The following is a 23,249-nucleotide window of genomic DNA, read 5'->3' as shown; positions in this document are numbered from 1 at the left end:
CAATCCCCTTTCCCTAGGAGGACAAACTATTTTACTTGAAGGAGGCTATTGTGATCAGGGAAAGGTGAAATGGGGGAAAAAGAGAGGGTAAAAAAGGTAGGAAAACTGAGCTTTAGGAAATCTTAGAAAGAGAGCAGTTGTGAGCTTTAATGCAAATGGAATTTTTACAAGTATTGCTGTGATGTTGGGGTTTTTAAGAAACTCAAGTTAGAGGATGTTAAAAGTACTTTTGGTCGCTGGACTGCGTTTCTTTGTTAAGAACAAATCACACAGGTCTCACTTTTTAAGGATTGTAACAATATGTCTAAAATTCATAATGGAAGGCAGGCAGTGGATTGAATTCTTTCTTTCTCTACTCTTTTTTGATCGTGTACAACTTCATGTATTTTCACAAGCAGAATGACTTCAATAGGTTATTTGATAACTTACACGGTGGTAACAACAACCATTAAGAGGTACAAAGTACCAGTTATAAGATAAACGAGTCATAAGGATGTAATATACAGCACAGGGAATATAGTCAATATTTTATAACTTTGTATAGTTTATGTCTATTATTTGTGGGCAAAATATACTGTTTAGAGCTTAAACAACACACAGATATACAAGATTACCAGAGAGGAATGATAGAAAAAGTTAGAACAATAGTCTGAAACAAAAATGAAAACCAGAAACTGGGAAAACATAAACACCCTGCAGAAGGAAGAGGGAGGAAGAAAGTAGATGGAGGAGGGGAAAGGACAAAAAGGAGGAGGAAACAAAGAAGAGAAAAGTGAAAGAAAAAAAGGAAGAGAGAGAAAGAGAGAAGAGAAAGGAGAAGAAAAGCCAGATGCCCTATATGAGCCCAACTGGCCGAGCTGCAAACAGCTAGAAACTGCCCACAAGACAGTGTTCAGAAGATTTGCATGAACATTCTCTGTTGACAGGAATGGGAGTCCTATATTTGTACTTACTAGGAAGTAAGTTTTCTTGCAACTGGGTTCTGTGACTTTATCTCTGAATACAAAAGATCTGATCTGGTCTCACATTGAGGATATCAATGCCTCAAGTCCTTTCACTTTTCCATTGATGCAAGTGTCTGCTCAGGACTTTCTTCATGGCTTCTTTCACCTCCTTATTCCTCAGGCTGTAGATGATGGGGTTCAACATTGGAGTTACCACTCCATAAGACAGTCCAATGATCTCATCAGATGCTTTTGTGTCCTTTGACTTGGGCTTCATATACATAAAAAGGGCTGAACCATAGAATAAGATGACCACAGTCAGGTGGGCTGAACAGGTAGAAAAGGCTTTCTTTCTCCCCTGGGCAGAATTAATTCTCAGGATGGAAGAGAGGATGAAAACATAGGAGATGAAAATTAGCAGCAGAGGGATCATCAATAGAACAATACTTGCCACTGTCATGATAAGCACATTGATGGTGATATCTGAGCAGATGAGTTTAAGAAGGGCCAGGATCTCACAGGTAAGATGGTCTATAACATTATTCCCACAGAAAGTCAAGACCATTATCAAGGCTGTTTGCACTAAGGAGTTCAGAGTACCTGTGATCCAAGACCATGCAGCCATGTGTACATATAGCACCCTGTTCATGATGAGGGGGTACCTCAGTGGGTTGCAGATGGCCACATACCGATCATAGGCCATCACAGCCAGGAGGACACATTCAGTGGAGCCCAACCCAAGGGAGACAACCATCTGTAGAGCACAGCCAATGAAGGAGATGGATTTTCTCTCAGACACAAACATAACAAGCATTGAGAGAATGGACGATGATGTGTAACAGATGTCCAAGAATGAGAGATTCCCAAGGAAGAAGTACATGGGGGTTTGGAGGCGAGAATCCAAAATGCTGATGATAATTAGGAGGCTATTTCCCAGGAGGATTATCATGTACATGATGAGGCAGAGCACGAACAGACAAAACTGCAGTTCTGGGTATTGGGAAAGTCCCACCAGAAAAAATTCGGTCACAGCTGAGTAATTCCCCATCTCCACGAGTCCCTTCAGGGTTCAGAAAAAGATACGATTCAGGGAAACAAATTTATGATGTAGATTTTCAGTATGCCTTCACTTCCAGTATTGTGCTTGACTCTTGGAACACTCCTAAGAATCAGAAAGGGCAGAAATATGATATTAATTTTATTTGATGATGAAAGTACTGCTTTGAGAAATCCAGAATGTCTTAGGACTACACAGCAGCACAGTCAAGGCTACTGACACTCCAAGAGTTCTACTGGGAAGTACCAAATAAGATTTACAACACGCTACCTTCAAATGTAGATATATAAAGATGTCTTTATTAATGGAAAATTTAAATTTAAGCTATTTTCTAACGAAGATAGCCTCTATTTAAAAAAGATTAAATACATCTAGCACCATATCATTCAACCTGGATATAAGTTTGGTAAGTTGTTCAATTTTTCTGAGTCTCAGATAGCTCATGGTAAACTGGGAAGAAGCAATAATTGTTTATCAAGTTGTCATTAGAATTAAATTAGATAAACTCTATTAGGTATCCCAAACAGTAGATGGTTCCAACGTGGTGTGTGTGTGTGTATATATATATATATATATATATGTGTGTGTGTGTGTGTGTGTGTGTATGTATGTGTATGTGTGTGTATATATATATATATATACACACACATATATATACATATATATGTATATATATATGATGTATAATTATATGTATGATGTAAATTATAGTAATATTAAATGTGTATTTACATACACATACAAAGATGAAGGAAGAATGGTTCTTTTTCTTTCTGTTCAAAAAAGGTCCCAGGTGAGGGAGGCCATTTTTCAGAATTTAGGTCAAAACAAAAGAAAATGGAAACGATAAAGTCACCAAAAACACTGAATCAACCCATCATGTAGGCCTATCTTAACCTCTTAAGCTACCTTTCCTCCCACTTACACCATTTCTCCTCTCATGATGCTGTGAGGGGATGTTTTGTTTTCCCATGATCTTCATCAGCAACCCTATAAAAATCATTCTAATAGAGAAATATCTGTGTAAAAAGGAAGTGCTTGCTATGTAACACAATGTCAAGGAAAATCCTGTAGCCCTTATCCAATCACATTGCTGCCTGTAGATCCCTCTAATGTAGAAATTGTGGAGGCACTGCTTTCACCCCAAATGTTCTGCAATGACAATGCTGAGTTTCTTTCAGTCTCTTCATACTACTCCCTTCTTTCTTCTTTATGCTTTTGTGCAAAGTGTTTTCTTAAGGTAGAAGGGCCCCTCCTAACTTAGATATTTCCTTTTCCAGGAAAACTTTCTCGCCTCCCATTGTGAGGATGAGCACCTCTATGCACCGTCACAGCACTCTGTATTTACATCTCTTACAGAGTCCTTCATATACTCATTTATTCAACTCAAACTATGCCGTATGTACTGTGGTAGGTAATAGGGATCCCACTGTGAGGACTTGTTTTTCAAAATGGGTGCTGAATGCAGAATGCTTATGTGAGTTATTTTATACTTCTAGGAAACGACTTCTGTGCTGTATAGCATGTTTCAATATGGAAAAATGATAGAATGTTTTACAAAAATATTTTATCAAACTGAAATAGTCTGTTATTCTAAATTGTCAAGGATAGAATAAAACCATGGATTCAATATTAATTATGCATATATATGCAAGAATCATAATGTCTATCCAAACCATATATTAAAGTGATATAATTTATTTCATGAATTTATGAAATTCCAAATTAATATTTGAAATCCTGTGAGTATAACATACTAAACAAACAGAAAAACAAAACAAAACAAAACACCTGGTCATCTAACAAGATGCCAAAAAGTATTTGATAAAGTGCAATATCATTCATGGTAAAATTAAAGTCTCTTGGTAATACAGATATAAGGGGATACAGAATTAAGGTAATAAAGATTATCTCTCTCAAATTATTTGACCACATAATTCAAAATAGTGAAACTCTGGAATGCATCCTTAAAAGTGTCAAAGATTGGTATTAGCACTATTATTACTAAATATTTTTCCCCCTGAATGATCTATGCAATAGAACAAGAGAAATAATGACATAACATGTCATTTCATGCTTCAAGTTCAATCATGATTTAAATAGTTGCAACAATTTTTTTCCTCTAGGCTACTGAAATTCTAGTTTGTGTTGGTTGTAGGTCATGCAACACACATGAGGAGACATACCCTCACATTACACAACCAATGAAAATTGTAATCTTGGAGAGAGTAAAGGGAAAGGAAAATGCCCGTGGTATAATACTACATTAAAATAGGAAGCTTCATACCATATTATATAAATGATCACAACTTGTATACATGTGGCTGAGAAAAACCACAGCAAAATGTTAACCAGTTTTATCTGGAATGTGAGACTTGGATGCATTATAAATATTAATTTTTTCTCATTCTCTAAATTTTCTTTAAGGCATGTATATTTTATGACTTTAAAAATCAGAAATATTAAAGTTTTGATGGAAACAGTGGCAAAATTTTGCATCTTGTTCCCAGTTTTCATTAACACCCAAGAAAGGGTAAGAATAGTTAATGGAAAGGGAATTGGAGACAGTTTTTTTTGTTGATTTATTACATAGACTGACTTAATGCCATTTAATGTTTTTATTTCAAACAATTACTTCACAAGCATATCCATCCTGAGCGGACAGTGATAGTCTCAATTCTTGGAATGGGTTTCTAGAATCTACCACTTAGAATGGCCCAGGTGAGCAATATAGGTAGGATGCACTCTATGAGGCTTCCAACTATATTACAGGAAAAAGATAAGGAAGAGGAGGTATACATGGTGAGGAGTGAGGGGGATATTAGTAATTACTGTTACCTTGGCTTCTTTATTTCTGCCTAAAAGAGGTAAAATTTCAGTTTCTTGGCTCTTTGTCTTTTGTCCATCTCCCTCCAAATGGTCAGACCTTAGATTGATGTCCATCTTTGGACATCACCTATAGAAGAGAAGCAAGCTCTGCTTGAGAACTTGGATTTTGAAACATTCAGCCTTCTCCCTGTGTTTACCAAGAGAAGAGAGAGTAGTAGTTTATAAAGCACATGTACTCACCCAGACTCCCTGATTTTAACCCAGGGAACCTCTTGAAACAGACTGTGTCTCACTCCCCTCAGAAGGAAACCAAATGCACTAAGTAATTGCATCCTATCTACCACTTCAGCTAGTTTGTCTTCATTTTTATGAAACAACGTCATCTTCATGCTGTGAGACATCGCTGATACTAGATCTCCAGTTCTTGTCCAAATTTCTGAAACCCAAAGTTGCTAATAATGAATAATTGTGCTCTAGTTAAAATAAAGCCTCTTCTAGTTTTCCTATGTGGTTTTGGGAATTTTCTTGGGTTATCTCATTCACATTTCTGTGTGGAAACCAAGAACACTTCCTTGTTGCTGGCAGCTTCAGTGAGCTAGGCTCACTGCTGGGATTGACTCACCCAGCTTGTGTTCTTCGTGGTCTGACCATCTCCAGGGCTGTGCTAGAGAGCAATAGTCCCAAGTCTCTGAAAGCCTTCTGTGCCCCAGTCCTCTTACTCCATTGTCCCTTTAACTGCTGATAAAGAGAAGCACTATGTCTTATTGGAAAACACTCGGCTTGGAGGACCTAAGCTTCAATCTTGGTTCCTTGGCATATTGACTGTCCAAACTTTGGGCAAAACACTTACTATCTCTCAGCATGATGTGTCATTTAAAATGGGGGTAATTGTACTTATTTCTAGTTTTTTTTTTTTAAGGATTGTTATAACATACCTGAAAGTTCTTGGCATAGATTGTGTGCACAATATATGGTTAGTTTAATTTGTACTGCTAGGCTGGTGTTCTTTTATTTTCCATGATAAGAGAAAGTGACTTATTTAAAATGATGTTAATGTATATTCATGGTATCTTCTTCACCCAGTAATTCCTTAGTTTTTTCATTGTCTTATTCAGCACTTTTAAAATAAAGTAAATTATTCATAATTCCCAGTTCCTTTCTGGAACTACCTCTTCTCAACTTCGTCCTACTGTTCCTTGTTGAATATTCAGTATAGGATCCTCATCTTCTACTTTTATAACATATAGCATGGCTCCCTGGGATTTTAGTTTTCAAAACAAGGAAAATATTCTCCTTTCTTTTTCATGAGAGTTCCACTAACTTCTTGTGACATTTGCTGTTTCTCCTCAATGAATGACTTCTTAGTTTTCCTTCTAGAGTTATAGCATAGCTCTGGGACCTGCAGTCAAGTATCCCACAGTCACAGACAACTATTAGTAGTGGCAGAAGAGAAGAAAAAAATAAAACTTCTGGCCAACTGAACGTCATGTTATAAATTTGTGTGTGATTTAAATTATTGTGTCACATAAAGTACTTTCCCACCTCTGAGCCCTAAATATTTCCAGAGGGCCCCACAAGTGGTTCTGATAGCCAATTTGAGTTCTCCTTTGTTTTCTTCTAAGAGACTCTGTAATCCCAGAAGTGATTTAAAGTTGAATCTTTAAATAATATGAAAGGCAGTAACTTTTAGGTACATTAGGGATGATGTCTCAAAGAACTGATTGTACCTAACTTATTAATTTTCCTCCTCCTCTGAATTATTACTTCCTTGATTATACAAATAATACACACAGTATAGATAATTTGAGAAGTTCAGGAAAATCTGAAGGAAGAAATGAAAGTCATTCATAATTATAGAGTAAATACGAATATTCTGATATATATCTACTCATATACTGTGTTTACACACCTGAGAGCGTACTGTCTCTCTTGATTACTCCCTGCTTTTATAATTAACAATATAGTGTAGATATTTTCCCATATCATTTTATCAGGTAATTTTAATGAATTTCATAATATCTTTAAATGAAAATAGGAAAAAATATATAAGAAGTAGAAATGAAACAGTTTGCTGGATTCTGAGCAACTTTCACTTTTTTTTTTTTTCCGCTTTTTAATGACAAGATTGGATGACTAAGTTCAAAGATTCCTTTCATTTTGTTCCTTGTGAGTAAAAGCCAATTCCTATTGTCAGAATGTATCATAAAGCCCATTTTGTAGAATGGAAGATCAGTGTGATGCACGTTTTCTTTTTGGGGTGAAGCGGATATAAGAGTGTGATAACCAAAGCTGTGGACGGTCACAAAGCCTAAAGGAATGTGCAACACCTTCCTGCCATTGCTTCCCCAACTGTGCCCTCTCACCCCACTTACCTTCCATCAACTTTCTGGCCCCTGACCCTGCTGTGTACTTCCATATCTTAGTGTTTTAGTTTCATCCACACTTACATTCTTCCAGCACTCCAGAGCTGTGTAGGCCTTAATTAGAGGAATACAGTTCTATTTATATTTTAAGATACAAATATGTGCCAGATCCTTTGCTAAATTTTGATGCCAGATGTGTTCACCCAGTGTTGTGGGGATGCACAAAGTTGAAAAAGATTCTATCTCTTGAGCGGGAGACTAGCAAGACTCCAGAAGAGTCTGTTGAAGTAAAAACATTTCTGTGACTACTTCTGGAGATGGAATTTTCCACAAGTATTGATGCTTTGCTTTAGCAGGCAGTAAGTTGACAGGACTCAGATTTCAAACTTGTCTTCTCTGAGGTGGACAGCAACTGCAATTTCTGTTCAGGTGTTTTAGCCTTAATTTTGCTTATGTGTAATTTAGGGATCAGCCCGTATTTGGGCAGAATTTACATAGAAATCTGAAGCTCGCACTCTCTGACTGTATCTTTTCTGTGGTTTTCCCTTCTAGATTTTCAGTTGCTGTGATCTTCCTGAACTGTCCTCTGTCTCTTCAAGTTAGTTTAAGTTTGAAGTTTTCCATCTGAATTTTAATCACCCTGTAGTGGTGGTGACTTTGTAAAACCTTCCTTACTGTAAAACCACTAACAGAGAAACTCACCCAGTACCATTCCTTCTTACAAATGTTGATTGCCCCATTCATTTTCTAGATGCTTTGGCCACTTCGGGAAGGTGGTTTTGTTTGTTTGTTTGTTTAATTATTGTGGTAAAAAAATCTAACGCGATGTATAACCCCTCTTAAAAACTTAAGTGTAAAATACTGTATTGTTAACTCTACAATTTACAGCAGATCTCAGGAACTTATCCATGCTGAATATCTGAAACTTTATACTGAATAACGACTTTCCATTTACTCCTCCCCCCAGCCTCTGGCAATCATTGTTCTATTCTCTGCTTCTATGAGTTTGACTATTTTAGATTCATAGATGTCCTTTCGGGTTAAGAACCCTGCTAGAGAATAAACTGAGAAGAGGAATTTCTGTGTCATAGTCTATACACATACTCATCTTTTTTGTAATGTTTATTTTTTTGTTTAATAGTTTAAAAATTATTGATTTCTTTTGCTTTGTTTGATTTGGGGCTATATATTCATCTTTACTAACTTTCCAAATTTGTACCCTAAGAGAAGTGTAGGAGGGCTCCTTTTGCACCATATTCTTGTCAATATGATTTAGTCTGGTTAGTTTGAAGAAGCATTCTTTAAGCCTCACAAAACAATAGATATCATTTGAAGAAAGTTGAAAATTACATAGAATAGACGTAAACACTCTGCCTGAAGATATTTCTGTGTAGTTTTGTCACAAGGTTAGATTCATGCAAATCTGTAGAAAAAAGCAGGATAGGTGGAGTCAAGTGCTGCCCCAGAAATGTGGGGAGGGCATTTACTGCATATATAAACTCTGCAAGTTTAGAAGTTGTTACTGTGTGACACTTTCAGGAGTCCTTTGTAAACACTGCTGAAGGAATCGTATTTTCTGTTATATTCTGAGGCCACTAGATGGTGACATAGACTGTTTTTTCCTTCATCCTTTCTTTGAGTATATACCTGTAAGTGGAATTATGGGATTCACTTCACCTGATCTTGTGTATTTGCTTTTCAAAATGTTAAGTCATACTCCTAGTGGCAATAAATTAGATTTTGTGTTTCTCCATATGATTGTCATAATTCACTGTTTAACTATTTTTGGGGTATGCAATGTCTCATTAAAATTTTTTTTCTCTGATAACCTGTGATTTGATTATTTTTGCATTTTTATTGGTATTGGGGTTCCTTTGCATTGTAGAACTTGCCATTTTTTATTGACTTGTTTGTATTTTTTTAGAAACATATTCTTGACTAATCCTTTCTTGTTTTTGTGTACTACAGATACATTCTCCCATTTATGTCTATTATTTAAACTTTCTTAATGGTGTCTTTTGTCATATAGAACTTTTAATTTTAAGGAGGCTGATTTTGTCATTCTTTTCACTTACTTTTTTGTTTTGTGTCTTGTTTAACAAACACTATTCCTGTCCATATGCCGTAGAGATACTCTTCCATAATTTACTACAGAAGTTCTAGAATTTTGCTGTTTAGAATTTAGCTATTTAATCTTAAACTTATATGTGGCATAATATGAAGTAGACATCTATTGTTATCTTTTTTTGTCAATATGAATAATCAGTAACCAAGCACAATTTATCATAATCCATTTGGCACGTACTGATTTATAATACCAGTCATCAAACCCTCTGATAATATCTGTTATTAAACTTTTGTAGATGCTATAGTTTCTAGCCTTTCTGTTCTATTCTGTTGATTCACTTGTCTTTTTCATCTTGACCAGTACTACACTATCTAAATATCTACAACTTTATAGTCAGTCTTGATATCTGATGTAGTGATTATCATCTCCTTATTCTTATTCTGCAGTATTCTCTTGATGACTCTTGGTCTTTTATTCTTTATGTAAATTTTAGGATCAACTTAATAATATCCAAAGAGGGGAAAGAAAACCTCATTCAACAGACTTTTAATAGAAATTGCATTAAATTTAGAAGGATTGTTAGAGATAAATATTTTTGAATTTCCGAACTATGTACAAAATAGAGCTCTCTGTTTACCCAAGTTTCCTCATCTGTTTTTAATAAAGATTTATAATTTTTCTCATAAAGTACTTGTGCCCTTTTTACTAGATTATTCATAGGCATTTCACATATATGTTGCTATTGTGAATGAGATTCTTTTTTAGATACTTTTTTTAACCAGCTTTGATTAATACAAGGAAAGCAATTGAGTTTTTAATATTGATCTTTGATTTAGGAACCATTACTAACTCAGGGGATTTGTTTATAACTTTTCTTCATTTTCTATGTAGATAATTGTATTGCCTGGGATAATGGTAATTTCATTTCTGCCTTGGTAATCCTTAAGTATCTTATTTTTTCTTCCTTTAAAAATCGAATCTAGTCCATTGTTATGGAAGAGGCAAACCCCAGGTATTTTAAAATCTCATTTTTAACATTAAAAGGAATATATTTAATACTTCATCATTAACTATGATATTTGCTGTGAGTTTTTTGATAGGCATCTTAACAGGCTGAAAAAGTTTCTTTCTAATTTGCTAAGATTAAAAATTGTAATTGTATGTTAAATTTATCAAAGGTTTTTCCTACATTTATTAAAATGGGCATTTATTTTCTCCTTAAATTGATATTGTGAATTACATGAACATGTTTTCTAATGTTAAAACTTCCTTGGATGCTGGAATAAATCCTACTTGGACACTCAGTATTATTTTGTAAATTGCTAAATCATGTGTGATAATATTTTATTTAGGATTTTTATATTTCTGTAGTAGAGTGACATATTTTTAAAATTCTTCTTATGTGGTTTTTTCAGTTTTATGTATTTTATTTTTTATTATTTTATTTATTAGTTGAAGTAGAGTCAGTTTACAATGTTGTGTCAATTTCTGCTGTACAGCATAATGTTTCAGTCATACATATATATACATATGTTTGTTTTCATATTCTCTTCATTATAGGTTACTACAGGATATGGAATTCATGTAGTTTTTGTTTCACTTTATATTATAGTATGCTAAAAATGTTGCTTTGAGAAGCTCTGCCTATTTTTCTCTTTTCTGAAAGAAATGCATAGAATAGAGTTTTTCTGTTCTTAATGTTTATTAGATTTTTCTAGGGGAATTGTTTTGACTTGGCAATTTTTAAAGTATTTTCAATATTTCTTTGTCTTTTTTTTTCTTTATTGTTTCTTGGTGTTTGAATTGAATACTTGGTATTAGTTTTCAAATTTTCTTGTTTTCATCTTTGTATATGTATGTATGACATGTATATGTGTGATATATAAAGATTGAAATATTTATTTATTTATGCCTATAAATGTCCTTTTAGAGTTAACCTGCATTAACTGGTTTTTTGTTGTGTTATAGTTAGAAATTGTGGTTGAGTGATTTTAATTATTCTGTATTCATTCAGACTTTCTTTGTATTTTAAATATGTATTCTCTAGTATATAATATATATTCAGAAGTATAATCATGTAAAATTCTAAAGATCTTACATATTATGTATTTCATATACTATAGTCTATATCTTATTAAATATTTATATGTTTTAATTTGTCTTGTTTACTGTAGAATTCCAGTCTTCACATTTTTATACCAATCAGTTTGAGAGAGGCTTGTATTAAAATTACCTACTTCTATTTAGTGTCTTTACAAAACTTGAGACTTTTTCCAATTCTGAGGATTTTTGTTTTCTTTCTTTTTGTATAAAGGCAAATTTATAGATTTCTTCATGTATTTATTAATTTTTTATTAACTACTGCTTTCTTTTTTCTTCATTCTACTCTTTCCATCTAGGTTGAATTTACTTCTTTCTTAGGTACATTCTTTAATAGTTCATTAAATATGTTCTTTGAATGATAAAAATCTCTTAGTCTTTGTCTGAAAAGTAATTTATCTTCAGTCTTGAAAGATAATTTAACTAGTACAGTTTACAGTTATTTCGCTCCAGTAATTTAAAGATATGATTCTGTTATCATTTGAATTCTATTTTGTTGATGCCATTTATATTTTATTCTTTGATGCATATAATAAGTACTCTTAAAGTATAATAGAATTATTTATTATTAAAAGCTAACTGTGCTTTCTTTTTAAAAATCTAAATAAATACTCTTTATATAAAACATTGTGACTTCATTTTAGACCAACTTTCATGTTTCATTATTGGCACTAGCTTAGTAACATATTTTGCATTATTATAAATATTAGTAGTGCTCATTTATTTAATATCATTTAAGAACTGTTTATATATGTTTTAAAATGTGAAATGTAAGTGTTTCTGCCAAATCATAAAGTGTATGTATGACACACACAAAAGAAAAAGCACAGAGATCTCTGTAGCAACTATGCATAGAAATGTAATCTAGTCTAGAATTTGTTACTTTACTCTTTATCTTGTATAAGGCACGTCAAAGAAAGTTCTGTATTTTGTTTTGAAAACAGAATAGATGTTAAGGGAAAATACTAACATGTTATAATATACTTATTGAAAGATAATGTTAATTCTGCACACACTGTACTGTTGCATCATTATACTTAGAATTTGTTATGCTTTCATCATTGTAGTTAACAAAGCTTGTCAAATTCCCTGCCTTTGACAATGTACATACCTTAATTAAAAAGTACTTTATTGCTAAAAAGTGCTAACTATCAAGTGAGCCTTCGGTGAGTCATAATCTTTTTGCTGGTAGAGGGTCTTGCTTCATTGTTGATGGCTGCTAACTGATCAGGGTGGTGTTGCTGAAGACTGGGATGGCTGTAGCAATTTCTTAAAATAAGACAATGAAGTTCGCTGGCATCGATGGACTCTTCCTTTCATGAATGCTTCCTCTGTAGCATGCAGTGCTGTTTGATAGCATTTTACCTACAATAGAAGTTCTTACAAAATTTCTCTCTCTGCTCCTACTTTATCAACTAAGTCTATGCTTATGTAATATTCTAAATCCTTTCTTGTCATTTCAACAGTCTTCATTGCATCTTTATGAGGAATAGATTCCATCTCAAGAGACTACTTTCTTTGTTCATGCTTAAGAAGCAACTCCTTATCCATTAAAGTTTTATCATGAGATTGCAGCAATTCCGTCACATCTTTGGGTTCCACTTCTAATTCTAGTTCTTTTGCTATTTTCACCACATCAACAGTTACTTCCTCCAGTGAAGTCTTGTATCCCTCAAAGTCATCCATGAGGGTTGGAATCAACTTCTTACAAACTCCTCTTAATGCTGATATTTTAAACTTGTCCCATGAATCAGGAATGTTCTTAATGGCATCCAGAATGGTGACTCCTTTCCAGAAGGTTTTCAGTTGACTTTGCCCAGATCCATCAGAAGAATCACTGTCTATGGCAGTTATAGCCTTATGAAACATATTTCTTAAATACTAATAATCAACAGTTGCAATTACTTCTTGACCCATGAACTACAGATTGGATGTTGTATTAGCATGCATGAGAACATTAATCTCATTGTATATCTCCATCAGAGCTCTTGGATAACCAGGTGCATTGTTAATATTTTGTAAGGGATCTCTTTTTCTGAGCAATGGTCCCAACAGTGGGTTTAAGATATTCAGTAAACGTGTTCTAAACAGATATGCTGTCATCCAGGCTTTGTTGTTCCATTTATAGGGCATGGGCAGAGAAAATTTAGCATAATTCTTAAGGGCACTAGGATTTTTTGGAATGGTAAATGAGTACTGGCTTCAACCACTGGTTTCATTAACCCCTAACAAGAGAATCAGCCTGTTCTTTGAATCTTTGAAGCCAAACACTGACTTCTCTCTAACTATGAAAATCCTAGATGGTATCTTCTTCCAAAATGAGAGTGTTTTGTCTACATTGAAAATCTGCTGCTTAGTGTAGCCACCTTCGTTAATTAGCTAGATTTTCTGGATAACCGGATGCAGCTTCTACATCAGCACTTGTTGCTTCACCTTGCACTTTTATGTTATGGAGACGGCTTCTTTTCTTGAACCTCGTGAACCAACCTCCTCCGCTAGCTTTAAATTTTCCTTCTGCAGCTTCCTCACCTCTGTCAACCTTCACAGAACTGAAGAGAGTTAAGACCTTGCTCTGGATTAGGCTTTGGCTTAAGGGAATGTTGTGAGTTTGATCTACTCAGACCACTGCAACTTTCTTTATATCAGCAATAAGGCTGTTTGGCTTTCTTATCATTCATGTGTTCACTGGAGTAGCACTTTCAATTTCCTTCAAGAACTTTTCTTTTGCATTCCCAGCTTGGCTAACTGGTGCAAGAAGCCTAGCTTTTGGCCTATGTCAGCTTTTGACATACTTTCCTTACTTAATTATTTCTAGCTTTTGATTTAAAGTGAGAGACATGTGACTCCTCCTTTCACTTGAAAACTTAAAGGTTATTTAGGTTATTAATTGACCTAATTTCAATATTATTGTGTCTCGGGTAGTAGGGAGGCCTGAGGAGAGGGAGAGAGAGAGACAGGGAAACAACCTGTCGGTGGAGCAGTCAGAATACACACGTTTATCGATTAACTTTGCTGTCTTATATGAGCCCGGTTTGTGGTGCCCCAAAAGAATTCCAATTATAACATCAAAGATCACTGATCATAGATCACCATAACAAATATAATAATGAAACAATTTGAAATATTGCAAGAATTCCCAAAATGTGACACAGAGACACGAAGTGAGCAAATGATGTTGGAAAAATGGCACCAGTAGCCTTGCCTGGCACAGGGTTGCCACAGACCTCCAGTTTGGAAAAAAACAAAACAGAACAATATCTGCCAAGTGAAGTAAAGCAAAGCACAATAAAACAAGGTATGCCTGTATAGGTGATTATCACGTGAATGTCAGGAGTGGCATTATCCAAAGTATCTTCATGACCTTACAGTATTGAATGTGAAATTGCTGAAAAATGCTGTAAGAATAACTAAGATCCTTTTGCTAAGGTCTATACAATCTGAAATGCTATGGGAAATCAGTTCCTGCAGAAGCAGCAAGAAGCAGACAGAAGACTTGGTAGAAAACACATCATGTGAAATAAGTTTTTGATGACTTTCTCATTTCTTAGAGTTTAATTTTGGTAAATCTTCTGATACTTTTCCTTTTTTTCCTCTCCCTTTCTTCCTAACCTTCTTCCGGGAATAACAGTGAAACCCTGATAACCATTCAGTATAGAAAACTAAGTTTCAAAGGGACCATTAAAATTTATTTTTCATTACTCCCTTGTGTAAACAATCTATTAAAAGTTTTTCTTTTTAAATAGGATGACTTTTTCCCCTAAAAGAAGCTTAAGGAAATTCATCATGGTACTTTAAAAAATTCATTTGCTGCTCTTGCCTTGATTAGAGTTTTATCTTGCATCATACATTTAACTTGATAAATTTTCTGTGGATTTAAAAATTTTTTTTTTTATAATGGATAAAACTATTTCAGGGAATCTTGTGAAAATGACTTTAATAAAGAATAACTTTTTGGTGATGTGATAAAAATTCTCCTTTTTGTCATTTTGTTTAGTTTATAAACTTAGATATTTGAACCTTCTAATTAGTATATCACACAAAATGCTGCCTTGTTTCCTCAAGACATGGTAACAAACTAGTTTCTTCCTCAATGACACATTTATCTGTTTTCATTTAAATGCCTCAAAGAGTTACCCAATTATCTAATCATGTTGATATTTCAAAGCCCAAGTATTTGTCACCCTTTTTTTTTTCTTTATAACGTTTCTGTCAGAAATATTTGTAATCACAAGCCAAGAATTCCTACCAGTATGTCACATTTCAAATTTCTGAAGTCCTTTGGGACTTTCTTGGTACTGGACAGCATGGTAAAATAATTTTGGTTTTGTAACCATAGTGTATCTTGTATTTCATCAGCTATTACATTAGTAAATAGATGTGATATGAAATTTTTCTAACAGTGAGGATGTCAGTGATATAACACAGAACATAGTATGTCGGTGTGAAATTGGAAACTGATTTTCAGTTGGACTTCAGTCAAGATACAACTCTTTTCATCAGTAGAATTATATTAATAATTTTTTTCTATCACCCCCCACCCCACCAAAAAAAAAAAAAAAACAGTCAAACAAACATGGGTTGTGATAGGATACAATGGCTGGAGTCCAAGCACTTATATTTTGGGATAAAAAGAGCTTCATCATGAGGGAGAGTAAGAGAGAGAAGAGAAGAGAAAAGAAGAGACAAGAGAAGAGAAAAGAAGAGACAGGAGGAAGGGAAGGAGGGAGAGAGAAGGTAGGGGGAGAATGTTCCAACAGTTGGAAGAAATTTAACAATAGAAAGTTTAGTTTTTGCTAGATCACAGGATGCAGAACAATGGGGAGAGGTAAAAATTGAAAGATGAGACTGAAGAGTTATGTAGGATCTAGATCTTGGAAAACTTTGAAGGTCATTTTAGAATTAAACTTTTTTTTACTGCCTTAATGATGTATGATTGACATACAGAAAGCTGTAGATATTTAATTTTTACAACTTGATAGGCTTGGAGTTAAGTATACACTCTTAAAACCATCATCATTATCAATACCATAAACTTAACCATTACCTCCAAAAGCTTTATCCTGCCTGTTTTGATTTTTCTTTTTTTCCTTTTGTAGTAAGAGTACTTGATGCGAGATCTAACTCATTCAACAAAACGTTACATATGCAATATAGTATTGTTAATCAGAGGCTCTGTGTTGTATAGTGGATCTCCGTAACTTGTTAATTTTGTGTGGCTGAAACTTTGTACCATTTGACTGACACCTCCCCATTTCCTCCTCCCCCAGCTCCTGGCAACCACCATTTTACTCTCTGCTTCCATGTATTTGCCTATTTTAAATTCTACATATAAGGAAACTTACACAGTATTTGTCTTTCTGTGTCTGGCTTATTTCACTTAACAGAATATCCTCGAGATCCATTCATGTTGTCACTAATGGCAGGATTTCCTTCTTTTTTAAGGCTGAATAATATTCCATTGCATGTATATACCATATTTTCTTTATCCATTCATCTGTTGGTGGACCCTTAGATTGTTTCCATATCTTAACTGTTGTGAATAATGCTTGTAGTGAACATAGGAATGCAGATAATCTTTTTGAGATCCAGGTTTCAATTCCTTTGGATATATATACCCAGAAGTAGGATTGCTAGATGTAATGGTAATACTATTTTTTGTTCTGGGGGAAGCTCTGCATTGCTTTCCATAGCTGCTACACCAGTTTACATTCCTATTAAGAGTGTATAAGGGTCCCTGTTCTTCACAACCTTGCCAAAACTCGTTATCCTTTGTTTATTTGATAGTAGCCGTCCTAACAGGTGTGAGGTTATATCTCACTGTGATTTTTGATTTACATTTCTCTGATGATTAGTGATGTTGAGCACATTTTCATATACCTGTTGGCCATTTGTATGTTTTCTTTGGAGAAATCTTTATTCAGTTCTTTTCTCATTTTAAAATTGGATTTTTGTTGTTGTTGTTTATTTTTGTATTGTGTTGTAAGAGATCCTCATATATTTTGGGTAGTAACATGATATATATACCTTTTCTCCCATTTTGTAGTTTGCCTTTTCACTTTGTTTCCTTTGCTGTGCAGAAGCTTTTTAGTGTGATGCAATCCCATGTGTATTTTTGCTTTTCTTGCCTGTGCTTTGATGTTATATCTAAAAAAAATCATTGCCCAGTCCAGTGTCTAGAAGATTTTTCTCTATTTTCTTCTATGAGTTTTATTGTTACAGGTTTTATATTTGAGTCCTTAATCCATTTTGAATTGATTTTTGTGTGTGGTGTATGATGAGGGTCAGATTTCATTCTTTAGCATTTGGTTATCCAGTTTTACCAACATCATTTATTGAAGAGACTATCTTTTCCTCATGTGCATTCTTAGAACCCTTATCAAAGATCAGTTGATCTAATAAGTGTGGGTTTATGTCGGGGTTCTCTATTTTGTTCCATCAATCTATATGTCTGTTTATATGCCAATACATACTGTTTTGTTCCTTGTAGCTTTATAATATAATGAAATCAAGAAGTATGATGTTTCCTACTTTGTTCTTTTGCTCAAAATTGTTTTGATTATTTGGGTCACTTGTGGTACCAAATAATTTTAGGATTCTTTTTTCTAGTTTGGTAAAAAAAATGCCATTGGGATTTTGATAGAGATTGTATTAAATCTATAGATCACTTTGGGAAATATGTACATTTTAATAATATTAATTCTATTAACCATGAACACAGGATTCCATTTATTTGTGTCTTTTAAAATTTCTTTCATCAATGTTGTATAGTTTTCACATACAAGTCTTTTACCTCCTTGTTAACTTTATTCCTAAGTATTTTATTCTTTTTGATGCTATTTAAATGGAATTGTTTTCTTACTTTCCACTTTGGATAGTTGGTTGTTAGTGTATAGAAATACAGCTGATTTTTGTATGTTGATTTTGTATCCTGTGATTTTACTGAATTTGTTTACTAGTTCCAATAGGTTTTTGTTTTTTTGTTTTTTTGTTTGTGTGTATGTGTGTCTTTAGGGTTTCTATGTATAAGATCATGTCATTTGCAAACAGTGATACTTTTCCTTCTTCCCTTCTGATCTGAATATCTTTTGTTTATTTATTATTTTGCCTAATTGCACCAGCTAGGATTTCTGGTATTACGTTGAGTAAGGGAGGCAAGAGGGCATCCTTGCCTTGTCCAGAGCCTTAGAGGGAAAGCTTTTAGCTTTTCACCATTGAATATAATGTTACTTGTGGGCTTTTTGCTAATGGTCTTTATTGTGTTGAGATACGTTCCTACCATACCTAATTGGCTGAGTTTTTATCATAGAAGGGTATTGAGCTTTTCTGTTCATTTTGCTTCTGTTGAGATCACCATGTGATTTTTATACTTTATTATGTTAAAGTGATATATTACATTGATTGATTTGCATATGTTAAACCAGCTGCATATCTGAGGGATGAGACTCACTTGGTCATGGCGTATTTCCCTCTTAATGTACTGTTGTATTCAGTTTGATCATATCTTGTTGAGGATTTTTCATATGTATGTTTATCAGGGATATAGACCTGTAGTTTTCTTGTGATGTCTTTTTCTAGTTTTAGTATCAGAGTGATGCTGGCCTCATAGAATGAGTTAGGAAGTGTTCTACTTTCATTGTTTGGAAGAGCTTAAGATGGATTGATATTAATTCTTCTTTAAATATTTGGTAGAATTCATCCATGAAGCCATCTGGTCCTGGGCTTTCCTTTTTGGGAGTTTTTCTGATTACTTCTTATTTATTATTAGTCGATTCAGGTTTTCTGTTTCTGACCAATTCAGTCTTGGTGAGATAGTTGTTTGTTTCTAGAATTTTTCTCCATTTCTTCAAGGCTTTCCAATTTGTTGGTGTATAACTGTTCATTATAGTTCCTTATGATCCTTTCTATTTCTGGGGCACCAGTTTTACTGTCTCCTCCTTCATTTCTGATATTATTTGGGTCTTTTTTTCTTAGTCTAGCTAAGAGTTTCTAAATTTTATTTATCTTCTCAAAAAACAACTCTTAGTTTCATCAAAGTTTAAAATTGTTTTTCTATTCCCTACTTGATTCATTTCTACTCTATCTTTATTACTATTTCCTTCTGCTAAGTTGTGTTTAGTTTGTTCTTTTCTAGTTCCTTGTGGTGTAAATTTAGGCTGCTTATTTGATAACTTTTTCTTTTTCAGTGTGGTATTGATCACTATAAACTTTTCTTTTAGTATTGCTTTTGATGCATCCTTTGTTTTTGGATATTATGTTTGTCTTGAGATATTTTCTAATATTCTTTTTAATTTCTTCTTAGATCCAATAATTGTTTAAGAATGTGTTGTTTCCATGTATTTGTGAGCTTTTCCATTTTCTTTCTATTATTTAGTTTTTCTTTCATTCTACTGTGATCAGAAAAGATGCTTAGAATGATTTCAGTCGTCTTAAATTTGTTAAAACTTGTTTTCTGACCTAGCATGTGATTATCCTGGAGAATGTTCTTTGTGCATTTGACAAAAATGAATATTCTGTTGCTGTTGAGTGGAATGTTCTAGATATGCCTATTAGGTTCATTTGGTGATACTGTTTTGTAAATATGCTCTTTCTTTTTTGATTTTGTCTAGATTATCTATTCATTTTAGAGAGTGGGGTATAGAAATTTCCTACTATTACTGTATTTCTATCAATTTCACCCTTTAGATCTGTCACTGTTTTGTATATTTAGGTGCTTTGATGTTGGAGATATATACACACACACACTTATAATTGTTATATCTTTCTGACAGATTTATCCTTTTATCATTATATTATGACCTTCTTTGTCTCTTGTGATAATTTTTGACCTATAGTCTATTTTGTCTGATATAAATATAGCTACCTCTCTCTTTTGGTTACCATTTGCATGGAATGTATTTCTTCACTTTTTCACTTTCAGCCTTATGGATGCCCTTAAATCTAAAGTGAATCTCTTGTAGGTGATGTATAAGTGAGTCTTGTTTTTTTATCCATTCATCCACTCTGTGTCTTTTGATTATGAAGTTTAGTTCATTTACATTTAAAATAATTATTGATAAGCAAGGATTTACTCTTGTTATTTTGCTAATTGTTTTCTGTATGTTTCATAGCTCTCATTTATCTCTTCTCTTCTCTTTGTGCTTTTATGATTTTTTGCAGTGGTATTCTCTGATTTCTTTCTATTTCTCTTTTATGTATCTGCTATACTTTTTAAATGATTATCATAGGTTTGTGTCAACATTTTAAAATTACCTTTCCCCCAACATTTTAAAATTAAGCTGATAACAACTTAACACAATTGCATGCAGAAATTTTACACTTTTCTGTCCCCTATTGTATAATTGATGTCAGATTTTACTTTTTTTATATTGTGTTGTTATTAACAAATTTCTGTGGTTATAGTTCTTACTACTTTTTGTCTTTTGTTTTATATGATAGTATTAAAGCTGATTTATACACTGCCATTACAGTATACACTAATAGATGTTTGTATGTGTATTTATATTTAGCAGTGGGGTTTATATTTCACATACTTTCTTGTTGTTTAGCCTCTTTTAATTTCAATTTGATGAACTCCCTTTAGTGCTTCTTATAAAGCAAATCTAGTGGTGATGAACTCCTTCAGTTTTTGTTTGGGAAAGTCTTTATCTCTCTTTATGCATTCTTAAAACATAGTTTGGTTGGGTAAAGTATTTTTGGTTGGTAGTTTTCTTCTTTCAGTGGTTTGAATATATCCTCCTACTCTCCTGGCCTGCATGAATCCTCCTGAGAAATCAGCTGAAATTCTTAGGGTAATTACTTGATGTGACAAGTTGTTTATGTCCTTTGACTTCTGACGAGCAGGTTCTTCAGAAAGATGAAATTTACAAACCTTTAACTAGACCGATAAAGAAATATATAGTGAAGACTGCAATAAATAAAATTGGAGATGAAAGGAGACTTTACAACTATACTACAGAAATACATAGACTCAAAAGAGACTACTATGAATAATTATATGCCAACAAATTACAAATCTAGAAAAAGTGCATACATTTCTGGAAATATGCAACCTCCCAAAACTGAATCAGGAAAAAATTGAAAATCTGAACAGACCAATAATGAGTAAAGACATTAAATCAGTAATCAAAAAACTCCCAACACAGAAAACTCCAGGACCAGACAGCTTCACTGGAGAATTCAACTAAACATTTAAGGAATAATTAATACTAATCCTCCTCAAATAGTTCCAAAATATTGAGGAGGAGGGGACACTTCCAAATTCATTCTACAAGGCCAGCATTTCTGGAAGTCTTAGCTACAGCAATTAGGCAAAACAAAAAAATAGGATAGGATATTTTCAAGGTATGATGGGTTAATCAGTATATAACCCCATTGTAAGTTGAGAAAGATCATCTGTATATAAAACCTTGGAATATATCTATGGGTGTTCTATGTTATTTTTATTTTTATGGCAAGGAACCTCCTGATAATGCATATATAAAATGTGCTTATAACAATGCCTGTCATAAAGATTTTATGAATATTGGTAAATATTAGTATAGCTGGACCAATGTTAGCTAGCTAATATTTATTGAGAACTAACTCTGTGCCAGGCACTGTGATAAACACTTTATTAAGTCATTTAATATTCAGTGCAAGCCTATAAGTATTATAGGAAGAAATAGTATGAGTACTGTTATATCTCCATTTTACAGTGGAACAAACAGACAAAGGGAAGTTAAAGTAGCTTACCCAAGATCATACAGCTAGAACCAGGATTTAATAACCAACAGTCTGGATCCAGAGTCAGCCTTTTTAACACAACACCATATTACCCATCACAGTTTCTCTTCTTTACCTCTGAAAATACTACACAACCTTTAGGTGTGTTGAAATTAGCATTCTTGCTTTTCTTGCTTCATCTAGCCCACAGAGATCTTTCCACTTTATAAGTTCCTATGATATACAGTGTTAGTATATTATGAAAGTTCAGCTGTTGCTCTATTTGTTTCATTTTTTTTCCAGTATGATGTCCAAGAAAGACTAGATTTTTGATGTAAGCACTAGCCTTATACTATGTTGTATTCCTGTGGTTGATTATATACAGTGTACTAGGGCTGCAGAATGAGAAAATTTCTCCCTTTTCCTGTCCTCCAGCCCACAACCAACCATTTGCCCTGCTTCTGCTTTCTGGAGAGCAGAAGGCCATGATTCCTTGGCTTATTCCTTGGCTGGTCACATAGGGCAGCCTTCCTGGCTTCCCCATTTCCTTTCTATATTTTGTTCTCTTCCTCCTAGTGAGTTATTGCCTAGATAATGGTTTGGGAGAGATTAAGACAACAGATGATGGTAACAGTAATTTAGTAACAGAAAAGATTCCCTTCTTCCTGTACTCCCCTACCTGTCTTTATTCACATTGGTATATGGACTTATTTCTTCAAAAATGTAGGTTGAGGCAGCTTTGATTTGTTTGAGCACAGCTGCTCTAAGTAGAAGGAGTGGAAGAAGGAAGAGAAGAGGTTGGAGGAGGACAGGAGTTTATTTTTACTGTTACATATGAGCACTAAACTTAGCATTTATATTTTGTGAGAGTGGGTGTTGAGGAGAAAGGAATCAAAGAAGAGTGCCTCTTTTTCTCAACTCAAAAAAAGGCCCAGATGAGGAGGCCATTTTCATTAACACCAAATTAGCCCATCATGCAAGGCCCTGTTAAGCCTCTGCATCTTCTTTCATGTCATTTCCATATTTCCCCACACCACAAATGTGTCAGGGGAGAAGATATTAGGGGAAGATTTTCTTCCTCATAATCATCATCAGTCTTGATCCAAAAGTCAGTCCAATATAACAGTAGTAAAATCTGAGATAAAACAGTGTAGTTGTTATATAATATGGCTTCAAGAAAAGTTCGC

General features: G+C 33.8%; 1 protein-coding gene across 1 annotated transcript; it reads right to left on the bottom strand.

Annotated features, from left to right (window-relative positions):
- Window positions 1-1,003: 1,003 nt before the first annotated feature.
- LOC105087952 (olfactory receptor 13D1) lies at window positions 1,004-1,992 on the bottom strand. The gene has a single exon (XM_010978727.3). The coding sequence runs from the start codon at window positions 1,990-1,992 to the stop codon at window positions 1,045-1,047; it is 948 nt and encodes a 315-aa protein (XP_010977029.1). The 3' UTR covers window positions 1,004-1,044.
- Between the last annotated feature and the right edge of the window lie 21,257 nt (window positions 1,993-23,249).

The sequence above is a fragment of the Camelus dromedarius genome, chromosome 10, assembly GCF_036321535.1.
Source record: "Camelus dromedarius isolate mCamDro1 chromosome 10, mCamDro1.pat, whole genome shotgun sequence".
Classification (NCBI taxonomy): Eukaryota; Metazoa; Chordata; class Mammalia; order Artiodactyla; family Camelidae; genus Camelus; species Camelus dromedarius.
The sequence above is the reverse complement of the archived record's forward strand: the minus strand, read 5'-3'. Positions and strand labels throughout refer to the sequence as shown.